The following is a 10,691-nucleotide window of genomic DNA, read 5'->3' on the forward strand; positions in this document are numbered from 1 at the left end:
AATGATATCAGACAACATGCTAGCCAATGAGGATGATGTTCAGAGTTTGGTGTTCGTGTGTATTTGCACACACCTGTCACCTTCCCTTTCTTCTCCGCATCAATGGCTTTCAGAAAGAAAAAGGTGAGTGCTTGTGCTTTCTTTACTTTCAGGTGTTGAGGCTTGTGTTCACAGCTCATTTGGGACCAAACTAACAGCATTTTTTATATGGAAAGATGTCAGCACAGAGGACACACAGAGAGACAGAATAGCAAAATCATTTATTAGTAAAAAAAAAAAAAAAATTCACATTCAGCAGTTGGAGAAAGTTTCAAATCTGTTGAACAAAAGATGAAACTAATATCATTAATGTTAACAATAAGAGAATAAAGAATACATAATATATAATTAGTTGTGAAGGCACTAAAAACTACATAAACATTAAGAAAACACAAACTTATTCAAAACTATGTACTGAAGACAATATAGTAATGATACTTAAAGGGATACTCCACCCTAAAATGAACATTTTGTCATTAATCATTTACCCCCATGTTGTTCCAAACCCTAGCAAAAACTAGCTTTCTAATCTTTTTGTATTCTGTTGGTTTTCTTTTCATTTATTATACAATTAACAAAAACAATTCATAAAATTGTTTTTTTTGCTGTTACAATCCACGTTTACTGACCAGCCAATAATTCATAAAAAAAACTAACACTAGCTTGCTCTATTCTATCTGTTTTATTATATTATTTAAAAGCCCTTGCTACGTGTACTGCTTTTAAGCTAACTGAGACTTGTTATAGCACTTATATATCATTGCTCTTTTGTCAATTTTGATTGCTTCCATTGTCCTCATTTATAAGTCACTTTGGATAAAAGCATCTGCTAAATAATGACAATGTTTATTTTGGGGGGTGGAGTATCCCTTTACCACTGAATCACAGATTTGCATCTTGGATTTTTAATTGTTGATATACAAATAAACAAGTACTACCTTAAGCATTACTGGACCAGTCTGTATGTGATGTACCGTCCAGCAGTTTCACTCGGTCTGATGATCTTAACAACCTGAAGAACGTGCCACTAGTTACTTCAACACTCAAATGCTAAAACTAGAGATTTGAAAGTCCCGTTCACACCGCTACAGAATCCCATGCATTTCAATTTTTTGAGCTGGCGATGCAAGTCACACAATAAAAGTTGAGAATTCTTCAACTTGATGCAAATAAGCAGTGAATTTTTACGAGCGATAGCCCAATGGCGCTCATGACAGGACAGATTTCCTGAGTGATTTCAAGGTAATATGATTTGACTGTAACCACATACATGGATATAAAAAAAAAATGAGTTGAAAAGGAACCGTTGGCTGTATAAGTGAGTTTGAATGATGCATTGTTTCAAATTGTTCCTTATATGATGCAGTGAGCAGTTTAGGTTAATCTTAGTCATATTAGAATGATATCTTAGTTTTACCGGCAACATATATAGTCTGTGATTTGCATTTTCTAAAGATATGTCAAGCCAATAACCTCAGGGCAGCAGCAGTAGAAATGCCCCCAAGTGTCTTCACAGCATGAGTCCAACGACCAAAAAGTCGCTGGCAGTGTGAACGGGGCTTTAGAGAAGTCAAAATAAGAAGTAATTACACATTCGAGTTTCCTACCTGGCCTCTCTTTAAGCCAAAGTAACGGGCAACAGGATCCCCGGCTTGAATTCTGGGAAGCTGGCTTTCCTTTAGTTTACTGGAGAGGGGCTGGTTAAGGCTCAAGTAACAACTACTAAACCATACAACTGAATCTAATAAATCAGGGTTCATTTAGTCAACTAAAAAAAACTAAAACATTTGTTGCCTAAAATGAACACAGGCATTCACTTACATAGTATTTTCCCCCCGATACTACGCAAGTCAATGGCTACCGTCAACTGTTTGGTTACCAGTTCTTCAAAATATCATCTTTTGTGTTCAACAGAAGAAAGAAACCCATACAGGTGTAGAACGACGTGAGGGGAGAGTAAATGTTGACCGTTTTCATGCGTGTTAATCCCTCCAACTGAAAGTATTAAAAAATGTTAGTTGCCAAGGCATTTTCATTTAACTTAACTAAAACTAGAAATAATAATAAAAACCAAAATAAGAACAAACAAACAAAAAAAACTATAACAGTATCATTGTATAAACTTTAACCCAATCTCAAAGGATACTACCGTGCCAGCAACTCTGTCACTTCCTCTTTGGTCATGACTATGTGCTCTGGAACAAGCTGAAAGAAATTAAAACACATTATTATTATTTTTATACAAACTACATTGACATTAATGTGCAATATTAGCATTTTGGTGCAAATGGCCAAATGATAATTCAATAAAAATCTAAAATGCCTAAAGCCCAAGACGCTGCACCAGTAAGATCACTGAATGTCACACTGTGAGGCATGGATCTAATAAACTTGAGAGTGACGTGTATGTAGACTGCATGAGGATGAAACCTATTAAAATCACACGACACAACACAACGCACATTACTATAAAAGAATAAATGTCATCAGCATGCACTGGTGGTAAACAATAAGAGCATGATAAATCACACTTTAGCAGTTGTGGTTTTTATGTGTGCTGAAAAAAGTGGAAGTGGCGAAAGAGGAAGGGATAAGAGCTTGAGTTTGTTGCGCTTTTATTGGCTGGTCAGTAAACGTGGATTGTAACAGCAAACATCCTGTATGCGATGATTCTGCTGAATCGTGTTTGGTTGCGAGACCGTGACAAGGGCCATCTTCAAACCTCTCTCACTGCACGACACAGGAGCCATGAGCACAGAAATAGCCACGATTGTTTCACAATATCAGTCTTGTCGTCTGGGACAGCCGAAAATCCTGCAGTGTGTTTTGGGCTTTAAAAGAGATCAATATTATAAAAGCACACTTCAGTTTTTTTCGTATGTCTCTTTAAATGCATGAACTCTGAATTCTGATTGGCTGTCAAATGTTTTTGTTTATAAGTTGAGGGGGGAAAAATCGTTCTTCGTCATACGAATGATATTCCTAATTGGAGTCGTAATGTGAACCACCATAGACCACCAATACAAAAACTTCAGTTATCATGATTTTAGCACAGATGGACGATGACGTTGGAATCTGACCGATTTTACTTTTAGCCGATTTACAGTCAAACCAAAATTTATCCAGACATCTCACATTATCAGTTTATTTGCCTATTGTTTAGAAAAGGGTAATAAAATGACAATCCTCAAGAGTTAAACTGAACAAATTGATCTTGATAATGTCAGATAACTTTGATAGAAAGTAAATGTAATGGATAAGATAAAATAGTTACATTTAAGTACACAGATAATACCAATTTAGGTTAATCAATGACCAAGTAATGCTTAATTTTGTTCAGTCTGTGGTGTAAAAAGTCTAAATTAGCAATTAAAGAAAAATACTACAGCAAAATATGGTCAGGTCAAAGTGTCTGAATAATTTTTGGTCCCATATTACTGGTAGTAAACTGTATGAAGACTTTCTTGGTATAATATGTTACAGTTTACTTTGTTGTAATATCCTCACTTACATAAGTGAACTATAGTGTTCAGCACCCACTAGTAAAAAGAAATAAATAAACAAACAATTACATCTGGAGTCTACACAGTTTTGGTGTGACTGGACTGTAAAAACACTGACAGCCAATCAGAAACGGCCTCCTCACCTCGTGCTCGGTGATGTTGATGAGAAGCTCCTGCTGAAGAAACTGCTCGAGTATGTACTTAGGCGCCATGTCCACCAGAGACTGAGATTTCAAAAACAAACACATCGTTTAAACGCTATAACAGTCAATGCTGCTCTGAATGTAATTGTGTATGCTTGCGTCACCTGTTTGGCGGAGGGCGTCATGCCCATCTGGACTACAATGATGGCCCTGGTGATGTTTTCTTCTTGCATACGCTGGCAATACATCTTTATGGTCTTGATGCCCACCTTCGGTTCCTCTGAAAGCAAGAGCACGTTAGATTTGATCAATCGCGCGCCCCTCGGCGGTCTGTAACGGAAGAGTTCCAACACGAGCAGGGCTTCATACCGGGGAAGAACACGAACATCTGGTCGGTGGGGTCGTCGTTGTGGGCGACCAGGACCGTGAGATCGGTTCGCCGCGGTCGACCTTCGCTGGGTTTGTCTCCAAACTGGCTTCTGAACTCCTCGAGAGTCTGGTCCAGTTCATCCTGCGTCACCAAATAACCACGATCGTGACACAGCTGAAAGATTAAGATAGATATCACAAGGACATAATAGCATTTTTCAGTTATTTGGATGCGGACTGTGTGTTAGGAGATCGTGAAACGGGTGCGGATCCGAATCAGCATCACAATCAACTGTCCGCGCGACATGTAAACAAGTCATACATATATGGCCTTAAATTTACCTGCATTATAGTTTTTCTAATTTTCCATAGTCTGTAGGTCTCTTCCTCGTCATCCATATCTCGTTAAAAAGAGGAAATTATTATGATAAAAACAGACCGCTCATTCGAGCCAATAAACTCCACGTTAGGGTCCCGTTTCTGACGGCGCGTGTATTTGACGTCAGACGTTACGCCACACTGCGCACTTTTGATTCCGCGTGTACTTAATGTTTTTGTAAATGTATAAGCTTTTGCTACACGCTTTCAACGAATAAAATGTCATATATGAACATTTCTGGAATTTCATGTGGGAAGAAAGTGCCTGTGATTTCAGATAATTTGATTCTTTCGAACAGTTCATGTCAAAGAACCGATTCACAAAATGAGTCATTACATTTTACATTTAGCAGACGCTTTTATCCAAAGCGACTTAGAAATGAGGACAGTGGAAGCAATCAAAAACAACAAAGTGCAATGATATATAAGTGCTATAACAAGTCTCAGTTTGCTTAAACACAGTAGCCTACACGTAGCAAGGGCTTTTAAATAATATAATAAATAAAAAGAAAACAGATAGAATATAAAAAGAACAGAGCAAACTAGTGTTTATATTTAGAACATATACAATTATTTAAAACCTTCATATAAAGTATGAAGACACATATACATTTTATTAATATATGATAGTTTATTGTAATTTCGGTTGTCATTGCGAATCGTGGTGTTTACTTCACTTCGTGAACGAATCGCTCTGTGTATACCGGTTCAACTGATTCACTGAGAAGAACCGGCTCAATGGAAGTGTGCTGGACTTTGCAAAGCGAGAAGATCAAAAAAATGGCCTTTGTCCATCGTGTCTTGCTGTTCGGGGCTTTATCGAGCAGTGGGATCATTTGTGATATGTATTGTAAAGTCAAATACTTCTGTAACTTTGACTTGCAAATCTGAACCGTGTTAAGTAATCTGGACACATGTGAAGCTATGTGCTGCATAATTAAGGGGGTTTTTGCAAATGTCTTATCATCAGTTTACACAATCAGTCCTATTGTGCTACATGAGAGGTCGAGTTTGGGTGTATTTAGGTCTCTGGTCTTTAGTCTTTGTGTCTTAATGCGCAACAACAACAATAATAATAATCTAATGTAATAACTATATATATATATATATATATATATATATATATATATATATATATATATATATATATATATATATATATATATATTGTTGTTGTTGCATACATTAGAAGAAATTTTGTTTCATAACATCTGCTTAGTAATATATTTTTTTTCTTTGAAAAGTGTATTTTACAAAAGGATCACAAATAAAATTGTACTATTAATGGTTTTTTGATATATGAAATAAATACTATTGCATTCCATGTTACCTAAAAGAACATCATGTCCCTCTAATTATGACATTAAGATGAAATTATGGTTTAAAAAGCCAAATTATGATACAAAACTAAATTAAATTATGACAACAAATAGAATGAAGATTAAATGTCTAAATTGTTGAAATTACGAGGAAAATCATTCATATTTATGACAAAAAATAATGACTTGGCTTTTGTCTTACATCACATAATCTCAATTTCATCAAAATGATCTAAATTTCTAACTTTTATGCCATAATAATAATTTTGACTTTCTCTCGTAATTATGACTCTGAATTTTTTATGTAATTTAATATTGCCTTCGTCTCATAATTATGACTTAGCATCTAATAATTTGACATTTTTTCCTCAGAATTATGAGTTGGTATATATTCATGACTATTTTATGGCAATTAGTGTGAATCAAAATATTTTCATCTGTTAACAACCTATTATTTCATTTCATAATGTTTTGTGGCATGAATCTATTCCTGAACACAATGCCTTTTCAATTTCCAAATGAAATATCATGTGTTTGCTATTCTAGTCCACTTTAGAAGCAGTACAGTTTATATAATGCATGCATCAGTGACTGGTCTCTAGTATGTGGACCAAATGCCTACACACACATCAAGCTATCAGCTTTCTTACTTGTGTAAGATCGTCACCCAGTGACCTTTGACCTCAGTAGGAGTTACAGTCAAATACCCCACACGTACACAAGCTTCAAGCCTGTAGTCAGCATAAAAAATCAACCTATGAGGAAGAAACAGCCTCGGTGTCCGGTTAATATTTATTTGGAGTCCTATATAAAAGCAGGGTTTCCAGTGTTCTGGAGAGTTCTGCACTTTAAGAGGATTTGATCTAATACGCTGTCTGCTGTTTCAGTAGTTAGTACTGAAAGGCAGTCATGCATTTCCTAGGGTCCGCTGTCGTTTTCTCCTTAGTGTTGCAGACAATGGTAATATATGCTGTTAGAAGCCTATTATTTCAAATGTGTGAATAGCTTAATGTTTTTTTTTCCAGTTGTGTCTATTTAAATCTAGAGATTTGTATCTAAATATTTGTTTGAAGGTGTTACTAACAGTGTCCTTATTCTTTACGTGTGTATATGTATTCAAATCATTCCTTAGTGTTAACACCAGTATGTTTTTGTTTTCAGTCTGCACAGCTCGAGGACTGGCAGTCAGCCAAATCCATTTATGAGTTCACTGCCACGGATATAGACGGCAACGAAGTTTCCCTGGAAAGATACAAGTGAGAGATAGAAATCAGCATGTCATAAAACCTGTTTGTTCAAGTATGAAAAACATCACTGTGGACTTGCAGTCTGACACGTATTTATATGGATTTCCACTACAATGTTAGCGAATCATAATTATGAGACAAAAAGTCATAAAATATTCTAGATGACATTTTAGGTGTTATTTATGGCATAAAAAGACAAAATTATGACAAAAGTGGCATAAAAAGTAAGTAATAATTACATAGTAGACTATAATTGACAAAAATTAGAAAAAAAAAATAATTATAAAAACTTTTTTTAGATAAAATGTCACATATAACAAAAAGTCGTAATTATGACACTTTTCTTTACTTGTCATGATTATTTTTTTGTCTCATAATTTCAGCCATATATGTCAGAATTGTGACTATCTTATTTATTTTATCTTATTTGGACTTTTTGTCTCATAATTTGACCATATATATCAGAATTATCTCAAATTTGACTTTTTATATCATAATGATGACTTAGTATTTTATAAATTAGATTAATTAGGACTTAAAATCTCATAATTTAGCATGTCATAGTTTAACATTTGTGCCTTAATTATGGCTTTATCTCAGAATGTTGACTTTTAATCTCATAACTGTGAGTATCTCATAATTATGACGTCTAATGTCAAAACAGACTATGATTCTCTCCAATCAGAGATTATCAAACATGTTTCATACTTTGAGACTATTTTAAAACGCATTCTTTTTATTCGTTTCTTCACATTTTTCTGCATAAGTCGTGTAGTGTGTTACAGTGTCCTCAGTCTGTATGATTGTGTGACGCAGCATTGCTTTAGTGTCAGTCGGTTTGTAACTCTCACAAAATCTAATTTACTGTACACTTTAGGGGGAAAGTTATCATCATCACTAATGTTGCCTCAAAGTGAAGCAAAGCCCCGGTAAACTACTCTCAGTTTGCAGAAATGCACGCCAAGTATGCTGAGAGGGGTTTAAGCATCCTGGCCTTCCCATCCAACCAGTTTGGACATCAGGTATGGGGGCAAAAACATTTTTAATGCTCTTAAAACGAATAAACACTGTGATCTAATAACACGTTTTTGTTCAGGAACCAGGAACGAATTCCCAAATCAAGGATTTCGCCAAGTCTTACGACGCACAGTTTGATATGTTCAGTAAGATTGACGTGAACGGCGACTCGGCGCACCCTCTGTGGAAGTGGCTGAAGGAACAACCAAATGGGAAAGGATTCTTTGGAAAGTGGGTTGCCAGATATTTCAGCTTAGTTTATTTGTACATTCTGTGGAAATAAATGCTTATTTGATATCGGCTAAATAGATTCAATGGTTAATCCAGCCAAAAATGAAACGTATGTTTACTCAGTCTTCTGTGGAACTTAAAATAAGATATTCTTATATCTTAAGATATTCTATATAAGAATGTTAGTAACCAAACAGTTTCTGTAATGATAGGTAATAGAAACAGAAACTGTTTGGTTACCGGCATTCTTCAGAATTATCTTCTTTTTTGTTCAACAGAAGAAAGAGAGTCATGCAAGTTTGGAATGACGTGAGCATAAGTAAATATAATAGAATTTTTATTTTTAGGTGAACTGTCCCTTTAAAGGAAAAATTGCTGGTACTCATGCCATCTAAGATGTAGATAAGTTTATTTGTTCATTAGAAAAGATTTGGAGAAATGTAGCATAACGTCACTTGCTCACCAGTGGATGCTCTCCAGTGAATGGGTGCCGTCAGAATGAGAGTTAAACAGCTGATAAAAACATCACAGTTTTCCACCCGACTCCAGTCCATCGATTAACATCTTGTGTGAAAAGCTGTGTGTTTGTTAGAGAAAAGAAGTCCTTTATCCATAATACCGCATTCTCCAGTGAAAAAGTCATCTCATCTGAATCAGGAGAGAAATCTGCACGGATCAAGTTCCATTTAAAACGGTTCTAAACAAATATGTCTGTGGACTTTGAGGTGAGAGGACAACGGGAGATGGACTTTTTCACTGGAGGAAGCATTATTAAGGATTATGGACTGCAATTTTAGCCAGAAACGATGGTTTAAAGTTACAACACTCTAAAGATGGATTTGTTTATTACAAACACGAAGCTTTTCGCTTCGCAAGATGTTAGATTATGGACTGGACTCTCATTCTGACGGCACCCATTCACTGCAATGGATCCATTGGTGGGCAAGTGATGTAAAGCTAAAATTCTCCAAATCTTGGATGGCCTGAGCATGAATACATTTTCATCAAATTAAATTGTTTAGGCGAACTATGCCTTTAATAGAGCTGCACTCTAAAAACTGTTGAAATATCTATTGACTGTTGTTTTTATTCCATTATAGTGGCATCAAATGGAATTTCACTAAGGTTTGTGCATTTTGAATTGTACTGATTAAAAACATATTATGAATTAAATCATGTATTTTAAATATGAATACTTAGCAATTATTAGTTTGATTAAAATAGTTTAATTTGCTATACATTTTTTGTGTTTTCTTTTCAGTTCCTTATTAACCGTGAAGGCCAGGTTGTGAAGAGATACTCCCCATTACAGAATCCAAGTGTAAGTTGTATTAATATTTGATTGTATTTTTATCGCAGTCATAAACTAGGCCATGTTTAAGATTAGCTACAGTGATTTTGGCACACAAAATATATTTTTGTTCAATATTTCTCTCTTAGGTAGTGGAGAAGGATCTGTCTACATATCTCTAATGAGCATCCTCAGCTCACTGTCAAATTACGGCCCGCCGCCCTTCTTCATTCTCCCCGACTGACCGCTGGGTATCGGTGATGTCGTCTCATGGACCAATGATGGTTTGTTTGGAAACCCCTCTTGAGGAAAGAACAGACCTGATGCATTTGGCGTGCAACCCCTCCTGAGAGCATCATCAGTGGCATTAAATCAGTGAAATTAAAATATGCACATTTATTTAGAACTAAACATGTTGTCAAAATGTAAAATTTCTTAATAAATAAAAATATATTTACATAATATTATATATATATATATATATATATATATATATATATAATTTTATTTTATTTTTGTATTTATCGTTTTCATTCAGTTAAAGTATAAGTAATTTTCTGGTGTTTAAAAAAAATAATTATATTTGGCTTCATTATTATTTTTTATCTATTTTTTGTCATCCGAGTACATAAAGTTCAGTTTAAGCTTAGTTAATGTTTATTTTATTTCAAATATTTTAATGGCTTTATTTTTAGTTAACTATAATAACCCTGAAGTGAGCTTGAAATATTTTATATAACGATTGCTCAGGAAAACTGTAAAATCAACACTGATATAATACTTGTAATAATTATCCTAATAATATTTATATTATAAACACTCCGTATATGTACACACACAAATAAATTATATCTGTTATTTATTATATATATATATATATATATATATATATATATATATATATATATATATATATATATATGATCACTGCTTCATTTAATACAAAAGGATAATTCACTGAAGATTCATTAAACATTACTGTTATTTTTCATTAATTCATATTTTTTAGGAACAACCCAACAGTGAAAAAAACACTTTTAGGATGATTATATTATATTATGTTAATAAAACGTGCCAAATTGTTATTAAGTATTTTGACTAAGCCTTTCTTCCGACGTGTATTAATGAAGATGACCAACAGAGAGCAGCAGCAG

The 10,691-nt window shown here is 34.4% G+C and overlaps 1 protein-coding gene and 1 pseudogene across 1 annotated transcript; one reads left to right on the forward strand and one right to left on the reverse strand.

Moving 5' to 3' along the window:
• The first annotated feature begins 3 nt into the window (after nucleotides 1-3).
• Nucleotides 4-9,948, forward strand: LOC113039618 (phospholipid hydroperoxide glutathione peroxidase-like; annotated as a pseudogene).
• On the reverse strand, nucleotides 240-4,558 carry LOC113039617 (DNA-directed RNA polymerases I, II, and III subunit RPABC1). Its single transcript, XM_026197569.1, has 8 exons — nucleotides 4,397-4,558; nucleotides 4,055-4,229; nucleotides 3,850-3,965; nucleotides 3,686-3,766; nucleotides 2,186-2,244; nucleotides 1,647-1,725; nucleotides 978-1,051; nucleotides 240-316 (listed from the first exon to the last, which is right to left on the reverse strand). The coding sequence occupies exons 1-7, from the start codon at nucleotides 4,451-4,453 to the stop codon at nucleotides 986-988; spliced, it is 633 nt and encodes a 210-aa protein (XP_026053354.1). The 5' UTR covers nucleotides 4,454-4,558; the 3' UTR covers nucleotides 240-316; nucleotides 978-985.
• Nucleotides 9,949-10,691: the final 743 nt, after the last annotated feature.

This window comes from Carassius auratus, chromosome 22, assembly GCF_003368295.1.
Source record: "Carassius auratus strain Wakin chromosome 22, ASM336829v1, whole genome shotgun sequence".
Classification (NCBI taxonomy): Eukaryota; Metazoa; Chordata; class Actinopteri; order Cypriniformes; family Cyprinidae; genus Carassius; species Carassius auratus.